Raw genomic sequence first — 18,315 nt, 5'->3', positions numbered from 1 at the left:
AATAAACACAAACAACTTCTCTCATTCAAATGAATCAAAATGTATTTACACGAGCGTTAAAATATAATGTCACACACACACACTCTCTCACTCTCTCTCTCTCTCTCTCTCTCTCTCTCTCTCTCTCTCTCTCTCTCTCTCTCTCTCTCTCTCTCTCTCTCTCTCTCTCTCTCTCTCTCTCTCTCTCTCTCTCTCTCTCTCTCTCTCTCTCTCTCTCTCTCCCCCCCCTGCTCTCCTCATTTCCGTGTGGATGAGGGGATGCATCACAGCAGCTGGGCCTCCTTCAGTTCCAGGTCAGTCCGAAGGCGTTCACGTTGAGGCATGCAGGGGTCCCTTGTTCAGCTCATCTGGGGTTCGGAACGTTCGCGGGTCACCCGGTGCAGCGCTGCAGACTGTGGATGCCATTTCAAGGCAACCAAACACTTCTTCAGGCATGATAATGGAGAAGGCCAGCTCATAGCTAGTATGAACCTTAAGCATAAACCTTCTTAAGCCTTCTTCATAGCTCACAGAGAACTCCATGGGAGAGTGAACAGGGCTGAGGGGAGAAGAGAGCGAGAAATGGGGGAGCCTGCTCTTTATATTCGGGCCTGGGCTGCCATAAATCGGCAGCGGCCCCTCCTGTGTTTGGGGTCTATGCCCAATGGGGTTGGTATTCCTCATCACCGAAGGGTTGTAAATGCAAAGCCTGCTGGGGCTTTGAGTCATTATGGAGGTTCATTTGTTTCAAACCATGCGGTCAACGTTAAGAAAGTCTACTGTTCAACACAGGCCCCGTCCACACGTAGCCGGGTATCTGCTAAACCGAAGATATTTTCCTACGTTTGGACCTGTCATCCACATGAAAACGCAAATAAACGAATGTTTAAAAAAACTCAGTGAAGATTTTTGAAAACTCCGTTTATGTAGATGCGTGTAGACAGAGACAACCGCAGTTTTGCGTTTTCGAACGTCACATTATGCTCCAAAACAACAACAAATCTGCTCTGACGTGCAACCTTTGTTTACTACAGAACTACAGAGGATCCAACATCTGTTCTCCAAGCTACTTATTAAATAAATGGTCTCTGCTCTTGACCACTGTTTACTGCGTTACACTGACACAGAGCCTACGCCGTAGGGTACGCGGCGACGCGCACCGTACGCCGTACCCTGCGGCGTAGGGCTGCGTCAATTTAACGCGGCAGCTCCGTGGCGGGACACCTGGGGGGGACTCGGGCTCGTTACCGAGAAGGAGACGCGGCTCCCGGGGAAGCTGCGCCGCGGAGGCGGCCCGGAGGCCGGAAGAACAGATGATCTACAGGTTTGGAATGCTTATGAATGTGGTCAAAAACGCAGATCTTCGGTTATGTGTGGAAGGTTTTTTTTTTAAAAAACGATGTAATGTGGTTAAAAATTATTTCATAAACGGAGGGGGGAAATATTCAGTTTTAAAAATACCCGGCTACGTGTGTACATAGCCACAGTGCTGTAGCCCAACAGCAGCAATGCGGTGCCAAAACATGGGGTGTTTTGGAAACATTCTCATATTGTCTCCCTTTAAAATAACATGCAACTAAAGGACAAAAAAACACAACATCAAAAGGACTGTGCAGAGACCTGAACTGGGAACCACTGAATCAACGCATGCTTTAAAATCATAAATCAAGATCTGTCTGATCTGTTTAAAAAAACGAATCAACAAGCTTTTCCAAAATGCTGCATGCACCGACTCTCACAGGCACAACAACATTAAGTCAAACCAAACTCATTCAGAAGTTGGATGCAAAAGTAAAGGTGCGTCAGAGAGCTCAATGTTCCCTTCCTGACAGCAATAAATGCTCCTTCACCATTACACCGCCATTAGACGTCATCTTTGTGACCATCACTCCTTTCAAAGCTTTCCTAACAGCTACTTGCAAAGCTGCATGTGTGCTTGTGTGTCTACACGTCGCCAACGTAATAGCTGTGTGGGAGTGGAAATGGCAGCTGTTAAATGGAGTATCCAGGCAAACACATTTTTTGCCACTCAGAGCTTGAAAGTGTCAGACTGAAAGCCGGATTATACGCACACACACACGCACAGGCACACGCACACGCACACACACACGCACACGCACACACACACCCCCATGCAGTCTCACAACAGACCGTCACGTTCGTAATGTGGCACGCTTGACACGTGTCACTATTCATGTCGTCACAGACATCATCACCTTCCTGCCTCTGTCCCTCTGTCTCTCTGTCCCTCTGTCTCCCAACCACCCACCCACGCACACACCTGAGGCTTTCTAAGGGCTCTGGTCTTCCTAATAAGCCGTGTTCTATAACATCTGCTGGGCAGGAAGACAGATGAAGGCAGACAGTGAGAATGAAAGAAGCAATGGAGTGGAAGAATGATGGGTCGGCAAAGCTGTCAAAGATGGCAGAAATATCCAGAAAAATGTGGGATAATTGGATGGACTCCAGTTCCGGTGCTGGGAGATACAAGGCACTCAAGCTCATTCAATCCCTTCAGACCTCAGACCTCATTTGAGAAGCTTCTGAAAACCTAAAGGTGTTCTGGAATATGTTCCATGGAGAAAACGTTTCTTTCCCGGTCATTGAAGAAATTAAAATGACTTGCGTTGCCCTCCTGTTCATCATTATCTCAAAAAATACTACATACTGCAGACATTAGCATCATTAGCATCAGCTCATCAACATACTACAGTAAGTCTAGGTTTCTAGTATATGTATAATGTATATACACACACACATACACACACACACACACACCTTTATCTATGACGATGAGATGTGGCCACGGTCTACAGAGTGTTGTCTTTTATTTTTTTACCTTATGTACTAGATACAAATATGTTTTGGTAAAATGATGTAGCTGTAGGCATCAGAAATATCCACACATAAGGATACCTTGGTCACAGCATTTAGAGACGGTTCTGAAAGCAGCTATGAAAGACATCGATCTCCAATGCAGCTCGTCATAAGCCTTCTGATGGGATTACTGTAGCTGTACATGAGGGTCATTAAATATTAGCTGCCCTCCTGTTATTTACTGTGTTAATGTCAAATCCTTGTCAGAGACACAGAGTTTGCACACATTCTCAAGTGAAATCATCACCGGACACAAACCAGAATCGCAAACAAACTCTGTTATTCATTTCAAACATCAGAAGATTCAGTGATACCCAGAGGAAAGGTCAGTGCTTGACCTCGCAGGAGCTAACTTTCTGAGAGGACTGGCATTTCAACCCACACACTAAATAATCACATAGCTGTTTGTTTCTCGGACCACGGCAATTCAACAGAACGGCAAGAAGCTCATTTCTACTCGTCATGGTTCGCAGGGTTTCCAGTTTGCTGCTTCCGTTTGTAGAGCCGAGCATTACAGACGGTAGATGTCGAATGCGGAGGTTCTATACAAAATGAAATTAGATTATTTTTCCACAAGTGGCCTAAAATGTGCAGCAACAAACCTAGAATCACCAGAGACCATAAGTCTCTGTTAAACTTCCTTTTTTAAATTTCCTTTATTCCCCTTTTTTTGCTGTAGATAGTGAAATTGTGACAATATATATAAGCTCTACACCAGCAAAGGTACAGTGTATAGTTATACATATAGTTATACCAGTTACTGATGAACGATGGTTCTTGATCGTGTGTCATTCTGAGGGGATGCAAATTATCGATTATTTCATTAATTGACAGTTGATAACCTTATCGATCGATCATCGATTAGTTGATAAGCAGCGTTTTTCCCCCATCTGAGATACAAACATAATTTTTTTTGCTTATATAAAATACAAAGGACATTTTAATGTATTCCTTAATCAAATATTTATTTGATACAAAAGTAACAAAAATACATTTTTGTACCACAAGGAATATAATATAAAGTGCACTTCAAGGCTATTAGTAGCAGCAGCCATAATAGTGTCATTTGTGTCGAGCAAATTTTAAGTTCTAGTTACGTTTTAAGTTAGAGTTTCTGCAGTGTTCAAAATAAAATTATGAGACCTGCTGTATTGGAGCACATTTTCTTTTAGTTAAAACTGTAGCGGGGACAGATGTTTAGAGAAACCTATGTATGTACCGGGTGAAGGCTGATTTATGGTACTGCGTTACAACAACGCAGAGCCTACGCCGTAGGCTACGGCGGCGGCTCTGCGTCGATTTAAGGCGGAACCATAATTCAGGCTTTAGGGGAGCATATCGGAGAACAACCAGAAGAATATAGAGTGGATTAAAAATAAAAGTTAAGCACTGAGCTACATGTGTCTCCCGTCTGGGCCATTGCAGACTCATTGCCTGAGCATGATATTACTAAAACCAAACATATCCGCCGTCTCTTTCTTCTAACTTTATGTGCGCGGCGCAGCGCGTTGTGTCGCATTAAATGTGGTCCGGGCGTAATACCAGCTGGTGAAATTAAACGAAAAAAAAAAATAAATAAATAGATTAATTGTAATCGTTAATTTTAATCGGGTAATTTCATAACGGCAATTAATCGAAAATCGATTAATTGTTAACATCCCTACTTTCCGCACTAATATTCCTCTATTTTTCTTGCATAGTTTAATAGTATTATGCTCTGAAGAAGGAGGAATATACAAATCCACTGTGGTCTTTCTTTGAGGAACATTGATTTGAATTATTTTAAATAATTCCCATATGCATGTGATAACAGAAGTAAGCTCCGCTGTCCTTTTCTGCTCCTCAAAGATGAAGCCTTTCATAGATATTTCTTTTGTAGCGTCGTCATTGCAGTCACTCGATGACTGCAATGACGTTAACCAGAACAAACTACTGTATCATGGGGCAACCATTTGTGTTGAAGCTCCTCCGTTTATCTGGTAACCCTGAAAGCTGTCCCTGTGATTAAACTATCGAAGACAAACCTAATGCTTTTGAAACAGGCGTTAAATCCAGCTTTCCTAATTCAGGCGATTCACTGGCAGCAGATACAGAAGCAACCAGCGAATAGATGAATGTTTTCAAGAGAACAAAGACCCGCGGACAGACGGTGGAAGGTGAATACCAGCTGATGATGAAATTGCTGAACAGAGGGGAAGTGTGAAATCCGAACAAGAGCTCTGAACAAATATTCTCTATTGTATTCCTTATTATCTGTTATGTCTGCAGGATGTTAACTTCTGCTTTTTCGGCTGTCGGTGAGAATGAGATTTCTTACATCTTCAAATGAAGTGGCCTGTGTCAGTTTGTCAGCGCTGCCAACTGAAAACGCTCCCTTATCTCTCCGCCGCGCAGCCAATTTTTGTCATTGATGTCACATTACAGCAGTTTTTCCTTTCATTTGCTTTTTCCACTTTTTATTTGCAGTGCTTCCACCCTGTAAGTGCTGCAGAAATATTAAGTATAATAATGGTGAAAGTATGGCCAACTGGCTGACATTTAGTGAAATGGATTTCACTTCGAAGGAAGTTTGCATTGCAAGTACTTGGGGTTGAAAAAGAAATGGGCTGGGGGACGATAAAAACTGCTTGGAAAAAGGAAGCTGACAGATTTAGGTTGTGATGATTCGCAAAAGAAAGAAGAAATTCAAGATTCCTGAAAAAAACAGCTTCCTACCATATCATCTATTCTATTAAATTGGATTTGAGATTTTGCACCTTTTGACCCTCTATTATCGTGTTTTTTTCATATTAAAGGAGAAAATACAGATTTAGCAAGTATGATGCTTCTTACTGAGCAAAGTACCCATGTAACACATTTATCGAACACCAAATTGTATTAAACATGTTCTGTGAGATTTAAGCGATCAATGTGCTAATTTTGAAGAGTTGCCACCCAGTTTAGGACTTGATTTTATCTCCTACAAGTCTGTCGGTAACGAGAATGAAGTTTGACAAGTGCAGCGGAGACCAAAGGATTGAAGTAAACGAAGTGGGCAAACAGAGAATAAACTGCCGGCATAAAAATATGTGTGGCTTCAGGCTGAAGCTGGAAATAATGCACCAACAACCTCAAAGGCTTGCAGTGATATCAGGAGTAGTCCAAAAGAATGTCGCCTAACTTTTAATAGGTGAAATAAAATAAAAAATCTATCTAAAAATATTTCAATATTAGAAGTCGATAACAGTGTCTGACCGTCATCGCTCCATCAACAATCGATTGGCTCCAAAGTTTCCCATCTTCAGTTTGGTGCTATTTGTCAAAGGTTTGTTTGGATGATGTTTCAAACAGAAGGAAAAGACAAAAAAATTAAAAATATATAGTTTCAAATACATCCAAGAACTAATCTTGTCGAATCCTTCCCCTGCCATCACAATGTACAGTGAACAAGTTCCACGTTAATACATGTTGGAAGTAAACTGATGTGATTAAGCTTGATTAGAAAAACAAGCGGAGCTGGGGAACATTCAAGCTCCGGGTACTGAGCACCTTCACATTCAAGCTCCGGGTACTAAGCACCTTCACATTCAAGCGCTCTCTCCGAGCGTGCAAACATGTTCTGCTCCGTGTAAAACCTGCCTTGTGCTACTCTTCAGTGTAATATCTTCTCCATCACTCAGGCTTCTTCTGAGCACTGCTGAAACTTTTCATGGATTGATTTTCTCTCTCGGACTGCTGTGAAACAACCCATTTAAAGTTCCCTCGGCCAGGACTGTTCCAGATACGACGCTGACCACAGGGGTCATTACCGTTAGGTTGCAGTAGCACTCGTTTTTCTTCACAGCAAGCAACGGTATATTTGACTGCAAAAACACTGATATGAGGAGGAGTAGAGCATATCTGCGCAACAGGGGGTTAGCACAGAGAATGTTGGGGAAAAATTGTCATTATAAAGTCTATCTAGGTTGGCTGGCGTCTGGCTTTCTCCTCGAATGTAAAAACACACATGTTTCACATGTTTAATACCGAAAAAACACACACAATGATTATTAAGTGTCTTTGGAGTTTTGAGTGTGAAAAGTCCATCTGTTTACACCTTAAAAAGACAGTTTGGTTCTTTGGGTTTCTTTGACAAATCTCCCCTCAAAGGTCTAAGAACGTTAAGAGACTGAGCTGGGAGCTTTAACACTGGATCCAGGTGAGGAGCTGTAGAATCCAGCAGGGCTAATGTTGTGTTGGGGTCGGTACTGGGAACCAGGTGACCCGTGTGTGCGTGCGTGTACTCTGGCAGTGTGGGAAACAGAAGAAAGCTTTTGCTTTTCATCCATACTTCATTTGCTTGGTGCTTGTTGAAAGAAAAGGCGTAGTTAGGGGCCTCCTATTTAAAGTCCTCACATTGGAAACACACGTGCACACACTGACCTGAGAGTTTCGGTCCATTTGAGCTCCAGCTCCAGAGCCATCTTGTCCATCTTGAGCTTCTCTTCTTCTTTGGTAGTAATGAGTTTGGCATCATGTTGACGCTTTTGGGTTTCCAGTTCTCCCTGAGAGGCAGAAAAACATGCTGATCTTTCAGAGTGCCACAAAAATGTAAATGTTGGTTCATGCAGTTGTTCTTTTAGTCAGAGGACTTTTAAAAAGACAGTCTGGGAATAACCTCGCTAATAGCAAATACAGAACCTCAGCCATTGGCAGAGTCCGCCAAAAATCAATAATGACATTGAAGCTGAACATTCCTGGGATTTTAATGAGTTGGAGGAAAACTGTAGTTTAAGAAAACATTCTCAAGACTGCATACTTGCCCAATAAATCTCTTAGGAGTTAATATATGAAGAATTAGTTATGGTTTTAAGGAAAAGTGGGTTGTTGTTGTGGTTACGAACAGATGTAAAAGTGAAGGAATGTGTTTTGCATGCTGGTGACCTGCAGAGCAGTCAGCAGGTTGCTGGTCTCTCTGAGCCGGGCCCTGGTAGCATCCAGCTCCTCCAGCAGCTTGTCCTGGGCCTCCTTCAGCGTGGAGATCTGCCCCTCAGCTGCTGTGAAGTCCTGCTCCCCCTGCTGCACCTCCTGCTGCAGCCGAGACACCTGCTCACACACAGTTACACGGAGTCAGACGCCGCTCCTCTGCTCTTCTCTGGATCTCAGCGTGGCAGGCAACCTTGAAACTGCATCACAATTTGATGCTCAGTGAGGTGGAATTTCTATCAAAAATTCATTTAATAACTCCTTTCATTTCTTGTTTTTACACAAGCAAGGGGTATGTACCTTTTGCTGATGTGGCAACATAGTTCTGCAGAACTTCTGATATTTATTTATTTATTTCAACGTTTGAAGCATAGTTCTACTAATAATGTGTGCATGGAGTGGTGATTGGGTTAGAGTACAAGAAACTTGTTTTCAGTGAAGTAAAACCTATGTTTTTCTCACGACCAGTGGGACTTGACCAAAGATTGGACTGTATCAAAAAACCTTATTTTCAAGAAAAAAAAAAAATAAATATATATCTATATATCTATATCTATATATCTATATATATATATATATATCTATATATATATATATCTATATATATATATATAGATATATATATATATATATATATATATATATATATATATATATATATATATGCATGTACATAACTCTGCATGTATATATGTATGTGGATATGTGTATAAGTAATATTTCTGTTAAACCTTTTCATGATGATTCAGACCAAACTCTTATCTTTATTCTTTTCATTTCAGCTTTAACCTTCACAGTACAACCGTTTTTATGTACTTGCAAGGTACTCTTGAACTGATTTGTTCAGGTTCGGTTAGTGTCAAGTTAAAAGATAATGAGAGACTATGAGCTGAGGCTTTAAAGGGATAACAGTGATCCATTATGTAAAAGTAAGCTCAAAGACAGTTATGTTTATTTAATAGCTGCAAGCCTTGGTATCAGTGTTGAGCTATATCATCCATCCATCCATCCATCCATCCATCCATCCATCCATCCATCCATCCATCCATCCATCCATCCATCCATCCATCCATCCATCCATCCATCCATCCATCCATCCATCCATCCATCCATCCATCCATCCATCCATCCATCCATCCATCCATCCATCCATCCATCCATCCCTGATCTGAGGTGTTACCTCCTCGTTGGCTGCGTTGAGCGTGGACGTCAGCTCCTCCCTCAGCTCATCCAGCTGTTGCTTCAGAAGCGTCTTCTGTTCTTCTAGCGATTGGCGCTCCCGCTCAAACTGCTGTTCCAACTCCTGCGCAGAGAGAAATCCAGATCTGCTCAAACAAGAGTTCATACTCAGACAAGTGATTTGGTCTTCTGCATGTCCTTATGTGATACGATCAGAAATCCCATCTCTTTGCTGCATGTAAACGTACTGATTGTCAAGTGGGCTAAGACCTCTTTCTGAATCAGTAACTTAGGCATAAAACTCCAGGTTGTATATGTTTTATTCATTTAAAAGACCCTCACCTTAGGTGATATAGGCTGAAGTTGCTCTTGAATATTAAAAAAGTGTGCTAAAAGCTCAAGTGTCAAAAATGGCAAAATCTCAGAAACAATAATTTAAAAATCTAACTTTTTGAAGCGTACTGACTTATTATTGTGCTATTGTATTAAAGCATGATGATACTGAACATGAACCCGTTCAGCTGAAGGTTGGCATATTATCTGCTTTAAAAATGTTTGGTCATAAAAAAATTAAAACTGAAATTTCACCTTCCATTTCAGCACTTTACTGAGAAGGGATCTGTCAGTGAAGGCTGAGGCCTTGATGCCTCATTGAGAAGCGAAGCATTTAAAAAGAACCAGAGGTATGCGTGACATTACATTTACCACATTCATCTGCATAAACGTCCAAAATGCATGAAGAATGTAACTGTCCTTGGCAGTGAAGAGAGAAATAGCTTTTGAATTGTCACCATAATAAACCTTATCATATTTTCTGATGAATGGGTAAAGATTTCTATCGTACTGTGCAATAATGGCAACTTCCCAAGGACACTCAGAGGTGAAGGAAACTGCTGTAACGTCAGTTGAACACGTCTGGGGTTATTCATTACACAGGGGCTGGATTTTATGATGGAAATATACTGTAGTACTAAAAATTGTGACATACACATAACAAAAGTTGATCTGATTTAAAGACGGAGCATTCACGCGTCACGCTTAAGGATAACGCAGTGCTTCTTTTTGACTTCCTGATGATAACTTCACTAAAACCACTGGAAGATAAACGCTGCAGATCGGCCATGTGAAAACCCATAAGACCCATTCAGACAGCCAGTTTAATCCAGGTATTGATTGTTGATCTCAAATTAATGTGGAAATAACAGCACGATTAACTATGAAATTCAGCCAAAAGCCACTTAAACATGCTGCACAAACACCAAGATACTTGAACCCTCCAAACATGTTCAAAATCTGTAAAGAACTGTCAGATGCGATGAAATAAGCCGGAACTTGAAAAATGAAACCCCTAAACTGCAGCATGGTCCCTCCAGGGTCTGTCTGGAGCTGCTTTCACACACATACTCCAGGAAAAGTCTCTTTTTAAGACTACTGCTTGGACTTGGATCATAATGTATGGTGGAATGGGTTTCAGAAAAAAATTAGATGGAGAATACATTTTTTAAATGCCTTTTATCTATAAATAGTAATTATAGTAAATTGTATGGTATAGTAAATTGAACCATGACACAAAAATGTATTTATCATTGAATAAAATGGCAAATTAATGAAAAAAGGTTGTTCCTTTACACATCTGGGCATGGTGCAATATGGCCAGATGTGATATAGATAATCAGCACTGTTTTGGTCTCCAGCAACTGCTGAGGAAAATATTTGGCTTACAGTTGCCATGTTCAAAAACTAGTTGCTAACTTTTCTCGCTTTTTTTTGTTGGTGTAAACAAGCTGCCAGATGGCTATCTCTGATGAGACTGTCAGAGCAGAAATATGGAGCTGAGATATGGCAACGTGCTCCATGGAGCTGGTGCAGCTGGGTTGTAATTGTGGGATTGTTACTGAAAGCAATAAGTCTGGAAAGCCTGCCGACGCATATGAATGAGTGCAGGAAATGTATTTAAACTACTGCACAAAGCACAAAAATATATAATATTACAATTTTATGAAGCCAAAGAATCGGGACATAATTACGTTTTGTATCCATGGATGTGGAAGGCCAATCTAAAGCTAAACCCCTGATCTTTTCCAAACCCAAACAACCTATGATAAATGCCTAAAGATGATCATAACCTCACACATTTGTTTTGTTTCCAAATCTGAACCAAACAGCAAGTGAAGCAATTTAAAAAAAGGTTTAGAAACTTCAAGATACATTATCTTGCATTCATGGTTTGGAGAGACATGTTTATTATTTTTACTCAAGTAACCAGCATTTGCAATGGAAATAGGAGACGGGTCTCTAAAAGACACACTGATTAATATTCTAAGTGCAACTTAGATGAACTGCAAACAAGTGCATCATATTTTATAATGTGAGGGAGAGACATATTTGCATGAACATAAACTTTACTCCTATCAGACTGACGGCATCAAGGACATAACTGGCCATTCCTGAATGCTGAATTAGAGCAGATGGAGAAAAAAATATAATACACATAAAGATTTCTGTGGGGCCTTGCAGTTCGCTTTAAAGAAGGGGAGAGAGAATCCAAAGTAAAGCAGACTGAGTCATTTAAATTCAAAACACAGCCTTCTCACAGACAACTCTCATTATAACCGAAAGTGATGAAAGAAAAAAAATAACCAGATTAGACTCCGATAAGACAATTGAATCAGGTGATGAACAAAAGAGGGAGAGAGACGCATCTCTTCTTATCTGTCAGGTTCAGTATATCGTAAAAAAGATATAAAACTGAATGAGAAGCAAATGGATGCTGCTATTGGCCCTCATTTTAATGCTCCATTTCACTTTTTCAATTTCTGCATCAACACTGAGATCACAATCATGAACAGGAATGAACAAAATGTGCAGTTCACAACACAGTGGGAGGGGATGTGGAGCCGTACAAATCGCACAGGGCAAGCAGAGAGGAATCCTTCATATGGGATGCATATCGAATAGCCATAGAAATGCACAACGGTCTTCTATTAATGTAGCTGTCAGCTCTTATCAGGTCTCATTATGCAGCTTTGATGCAAGAGAATACTTGATCATTCACCATCACATGGCAGTGTGTGACTGGAATAAGGACTCTGTGGAAATTAGGCATCATCACAAGGCTATTTCAGACTAGTGGAACTGTACGCCTCTGCAGCAGTCAAATTAGTGGTGGGCTGCGGTTTGGAACAGCAACCTCAGGCTCATTAAACTGGTCCCAGGTCCTGTTTGTAATCCTGCAGGACAATTTCAATGTCTCGTATCAGACAGAAAGTCATTCTGACACTTGAATTTGGGTATTTGTTACCGTCTTGATATCAGGCACAGGCGAAGACATGCCGGGCTCAAGGGGTTTTGTTGGAGATGTTCTTGTAAACAACCGTTATCCTGTATTTGAAAATGTGATGTCAGGATGTCCTGTACTATTACTGTAGTTGAGCAAATAGCACACCCCCTTGCTGTTTACGATTTCATACTTTAGATCAGCAGTATAGGAATTAAAACAAGGAAGCCGAGGAAACTACGGACATTTTCCTGGTCTGGCTTTGCAAGAGGCACGCACACTTATCACGCATGACTGACTGAACTGCCTGTTGCTTGGATTACAACATTTATCTCAACTGACAGAAAACTGGTTCTGTTCTTGCTGCTAGAAACAACATAATCAATCATACTGAGCAAAGCAAAGCCTTTGAACTGCAGCTCCAGCCGTCAGTCAAGTGTTAGTTCATATAAGTTTAGTACATGTCCTGTCATAACAAAGATCTCAAGGCAGATGGTTCTCAATAGGACCGGGACCAATGGTGAGGTGGCCAGACCATCACGGGCCACAACAGAGAGAAACTCACACATATGCATACAGACAATTCCAAAAATAAATCACATTTTTTTCCTTTCTAATTGGGAGAACTTGCAAACTCCAAGAAAGCCAGGACTCAAACCTAGAATGCTAACTATTGTTATTTGATAACTGTGATAACTTTTTTACTCCAGTTAATCTCTTGATTGTGTATGTAAATGTGAAGAAATTATAGATTAGCAAATGCATTTTATTTCATCCAATAATTGTCCATGTCTTCGCTTGTAAAAACTGAGAGGAGGAAGTGACAAATGCAGGGCGAGAGGCTACTGGATTATAAGTAACATCTCTGATTCCAGCTTCCAGAGTAACTGTTATCTTGATATAGTGCACACTGGACTGAACCTCAGAAGTGGAAATGAAGGCCTGACTCCTCCAAAGCTTACTTTTTTGTCCATCGCCACAGTCGTTCTGAACAGTAAAAGCAGGTAAATAGCAGTTCCTGGAACAACCTGCGGCTGTACAGTGCTGTTGATTTACTGGAGGTTGACGCATTGTTCTTCTTTCCCAAGACGTCTGTCACATGATCATGAATAAGGCTGCTAATGTTTAACGTGTACTTCTCTGATATTTTATATTGCAGACTGAATGTGACCTGGTAACATTTAATAATGTCCACAAATGTCCCCTCCTCACTTCACCGTGGTTAAATGTGCACCTTCAGCTGACATTGAAGGCTGCAGGAACAGGCCACTGGACTGTAAATGCCTGTTGAGTCTGTGGTGCAACAACTCATGGGGCTGTTAATGTTTTACTTCTGGTTTAGCATTTTAAAAGCAGCTTTATGTTGTGAAATATGTTTTCTGTTTTTCCAATAAGTCCAATGTATCATTTGGGTCAATAACGTGCACTCCAAAGGATTGTTGAGTCATTATTGCATCTTGCAGTTACTGACATTTTCTAGAGTTTAACTATAATGGATACAAAGATGAGGGAAGATGGTTGATTTTCTTTCTTGAGGTTTCAAAGTATAATCATAAAGTCCATAGAGTGTTTCGCAAATCAATAGCTCTTTGCATGGTGTCATTTCCATAACTTTCCAACACACACACACACACATAAATCAATGGCAATATATGTTTTAACTGCACTAAAGTGATGTATCATTAACCTTTGAGAGAGATTATATACAGTAACAAAGCATTAAGGTCCCTTTACCCTGGAGCCGAGTATAAAATCTATCAAAACCACAGAGTCAATCTCTGCGAAACACCAAAGTGAGTCTCTGACAACTCACAGAGTTGAGCCATCATCCTGTCCTCTCAGGGCAGACATTTCTTTTTAAGAACACCTAGACACTGTATCTTGTTTAAGTACTGCTACATGTTTCTGATGGAACCATTCAAATCATAAATAAGTGGAAACAAGAGGAAAATGGCCTTCAGGACACCGCGTGGACATCTTAAGTATCTAGTAATACCTTTTGATCTCACAGATGGCCCAGTAGTCTTTTAGACTCTGGTCAGTGGTATCCTCAAGGTTTATTGTATCACCTTTTCTACCGCGGATGTAAAGAGCATTTTTAAAATATGAACCAAAGTGTGAATTCAAAGCAATATCCATCCCCTTCTTGTTTCTTTGAAGATGGGCAGGTGAGAACTAAAACAGATCAGTGGCAGAGAAATGGCCAATCGATTCTATAGAATAACAGCTGATGGGGATCCTGGTGTCTGTCACTAACTTTACCTCCTCTGAGATTCCCTTTGTGTGCACACCTGAGGAGGAGCAGGCCTTCAACAGATTAAGGAAGCATTTCACCTCAGTGCCCGTCTTCCCACAATCAGACCCCAGCAACAGAATAATCTAAAGGTAAAACCACTTTCCTTCAGCTCAAAACGGAGTTTCCTAACTCTTGCGTTTTGTTACTATATCCACACTCATCTCTAGAAGCCACAGCTTTAGTGTTGCAACATCTCTTTAGGCTTGAGAGACTGAAGCATTCTGTGAACTAACAACTGGAGCTAAAAGCTAAAGTTCTGCAGTTTTGAATGCTTGGCATCTTAGTATCTAAGGCAATCCCCCCCTAGACACACACACACACACACACACACACACACACACACACACACACACACACACACACACACACACTGAGTGAGGGAGACTGTAACCCCCAAGGAGGTGTAACTATGCAGAAAAATATGATCTGCTTACATTCACTGTTTATGGCTCAGTTTAATCTGCGCTGATAAGATCCTTGACCAGCATCATTAATGCCGATGTGAAGCAACAACATGGTTAACAGGTATTATAATGAAGTCCCGGTGTGACGTAGAAAACAGGACCCCCATTTCTCTTGACCGGGGTAGCATCTTCAACACACACTAAGTGGTTTAATGCTATGTTTTAATGGTCTGGTAGGCAGCCCAGAAACTAAAGCTTCATGTTCAAGTCTTAAAAAGGTATATTTCCTCAAGTTGCACTGCTGCAAAGCAGTGGTGAGGCCAGGGGGATAAAGAAACTGGTCTTCGTGACCGCGAGGGCTGATTGTCCTGCATGTAACAAAAAAGTGTTTATTTACAAAAACCAAAAACCAAAAGCGCTGCATGGCAGGATCAAAAGGTCACACGGAAACAGGGATAAAAAACTAGAGCAAAAACTTGGCAGGACACATGGAGGAAAGCACAGTACGGAACCACAAGGAGCAAGGGAAAGACAAGACCAGATATACACAAGGGGGTAACGAGACACAGGTGTGAACAATCAGGGCAGATGGAAGACAGGTGGGGCAAAACAGAAACACAAACTGGGGGAAATGTCAACCACTGACAGTCCGTTAATGACATTTGCATCAGGGTGAGCTGAAGCAGGGAGGTATCTAAAACGTGCAGGACAGCAGCCTTCAAGGGCTGGACTTGAAGAGCCCTGGGTCACAAGATAAACCTCAACGGCCTCATCCTCCACCTACGTCATGATCGTCTTGGTGCTGCTCCCTCATTGTGCCAACCATATCAGGAGATGCTGGTGCCCTCTTGATAAAGATGGCTGGATCTGTTCTAGGGACATTTCTGGATCCCTTCTGCCCACAGCAATAACCATCTATTCTCTTTGAAGAAACTTGGATAACGAAAGTTCCTCCAACATTACATTTCTCTTCACATATTAAAGTATGGTTGAACTGAATTGAACTGAACCAGGATTTGGTGACTGCTGCTTACCCTTCTCCTTGATTGATCATTCATCATTTATGGATGCTCCGTACCATGCTGTATGTAATGTTTGCAGCAAGCTATGAGGCCTCTCTCTCTTTTTTGTTTCAAACTCTCTTCATAAGTGGCTGTCCATTGTTGTTTTTTCTTTCTCTGTGCACACCAGTTCATCACTGTGCCCCAATCTTTACTCCAGCCATCAATAGGATCCAGTTCAACTCATTGTACATGTGTGGTGTCAATCCGTAACAAAACCCCCTCAAGGCACGTTCGCAGAAGCTATTCAGCGTTTTACAAAGTTAAATACAGTTCAATAGACAGAGCCTGATAACTAAAGGTTCTGTCTCCCATTCTACTTTTGGAAACTCTAGAGACCGAAAGTAAACTTGGAGTCTGAGAGTGAAGTGCTCTGTTGAGATGATACAGAACTTTATGTCCCTGAAGACGAGAGGGAGCTGGGCCGTTAACAGCAGACAGAGATATGAAGAGGAGCAGAAAAAGTACGATGGAATTGCAGTGCTTGTCAGCAACAGATGGTGCAATCCAGGCTATGCTGTTGCAGAACATGCAGCCTCAATTTTCAACTGGCATCTGTAAGTTTTCATTCATGCTTTCTTCTGAGAGAGTTGGCCAGCTTTATTCTAGTAGCAGTGCACATTCCGGCAAAGGCTGGTGCAGGCGCTGCATGTGACATCAGCAGATCAGTTGTTGCTAGGTTACAGATACAACACCCCAGTGCGTTTGTGGTTCTCTCTCTCTCACTCTCTCTCTCTCTCTCTTCTACTCTTCCAATGTTTCTCTTTACACCATTTACATAACCACTGTTCAGAGTTTAACTGTGGACAAAAGGACTATGAGGAGGTCACAGGAAGATGAAGAATATCTGAAAGCAACACCCCCCGTACCCAGGCTGAACAGACCACCCCACCTTCCCTCCACCCATAGCTCTCCGTAGGTGGATTAATGAAGTGTTACTGAATTGAACAGTACTGAATTGAACTAAAGTCAAATGAAAGTGATTTTATGTGATGATAAGGATTTTAAAGTCTATTCTGAATTGAACAGGAAAAGCTTTCTTGTCAATCCTCATCAGAACTCTTCCTGCAGAATTTTGGCTCAACTCTGTCCTTATGTTTGCAATATTTTGAGTGATTTACAGAACAAATTCTTTCTCACAGTAGCACCCCATACCACAGGAATGCCATCCAAAGTTACTAAATGGCTGGATAGTCTTAGTCTGAAGTGCTCAAAAAAATGTCAGTAAAACTCCTTCAAGCGATCTACCTTCTCAGTGTCTGCTTTGGTGACCAGATCTGTTGGCTGAACTTGGAAAAAAAATGCCTGAAATATTCAAGATTTTATATGTTTATACTTTTTGAGTTTTAAAAAAAAAATCACACTTACTGATAACCTATTTTGCTAAAATTGTCTCCCATGAAGAGAAAGTGTGAAAAATGATTTCCAAAAGTAACTCTGTTCTTCTCAAGAGTTATAAAAGGTAATGGAGTATATATATGTATATATACATATACACACACACACACACACACACACACACACACACACACACACACACACACACACTAGATTATGCAGTAGGCAAGCAGCGGAAAAGCACCATCTAAGAAATGGCTGTATACTGTTATGTGTGAGCTTCAGGCCTGTTAGGATGCCACACTCTGTACTAAGTAAGTAGCAGTAAATGATTAATGCCACAGCTTTTAGAAACACACACACTGGTTGGTTGGCGTCACATTGCTCAGCTAACATCCATCTCTTTCATCAGTAATTTTGTCATAATTTTCATTACTTATTTTATAGTCTCCACTTGCGGTTAAATGTGAGGTAAATGTCATCTGTGTTCAAGCAGGACTTTAAATTTAAATATCGTATTGGTCCAGCACCCTTTCAAATGCCAAGCCTTTAAAGATTAAGTCCTGCATTTGTATGAAAGCCGGAAGTGACAAATCAAAAGTATGTAAAGTCAAAATGTTCTGCAACGGGAGAAAAAAAAAAGACGCTTTCTTCTTCCAGGACATTTGGTGCTACTTCATCTGTCAGCCCTGTTTTCATCTAATTTGTTTCTTATCACCTCCTGCACAACGACACGCACCATCATCTGTGCGCATTCATGGGTGAATCGGAGGAGTAGCAGTTTTGGCATCTCCCTAAAATAGCACCTGACGCTCACGCTTATCACCTGTGTGACTCATCAGCCAGTCTGCATGAAGTCTCCACATGTGGCTCCCATTAGCTGTCAAGTCTCCAGGTTTCATTTCCATTGAGAATTTATTTTTATTTGTCCTCGTTGGATGTCTGTTGTAACACAACACT

General features: G+C 41.2%; 1 protein-coding gene across 2 annotated transcripts in view; it reads right to left on the bottom strand.

Annotated features, from left to right (window-relative positions):
• The window catches only part of fam184ab (family with sequence similarity 184 member Ab), a 207,478-nt gene that overhangs the window by 62,806 nt on the left and 126,357 nt on the right, over positions 1-18,315 (bottom strand). For both annotated transcript variants that reach the window (XM_061746559.1, XM_061746560.1), the window contains exons 10-12: positions 8,981-9,103; positions 7,759-7,920; positions 7,258-7,379 (exon numbers count right to left, since the gene is read on the bottom strand). In XM_061746559.1, the coding sequence (XP_061602543.1) occupies positions 7,258-7,379; positions 7,759-7,920; positions 8,981-9,103 (407 nt within the window). The remainder of the gene's footprint in view (positions 1-7,257; positions 7,380-7,758; positions 7,921-8,980; positions 9,104-18,315) is intronic.

The sequence above is a fragment of the Cololabis saira genome, chromosome 18 (assembly GCF_033807715.1).
Source record: "Cololabis saira isolate AMF1-May2022 chromosome 18, fColSai1.1, whole genome shotgun sequence".
Taxonomy (NCBI): Eukaryota; Metazoa; Chordata; class Actinopteri; order Beloniformes; family Belonidae; genus Cololabis; species Cololabis saira.
The sequence above is the reverse complement of the archived record's forward strand: the minus strand, read 5'-3'. Positions and strand labels throughout refer to the sequence as shown.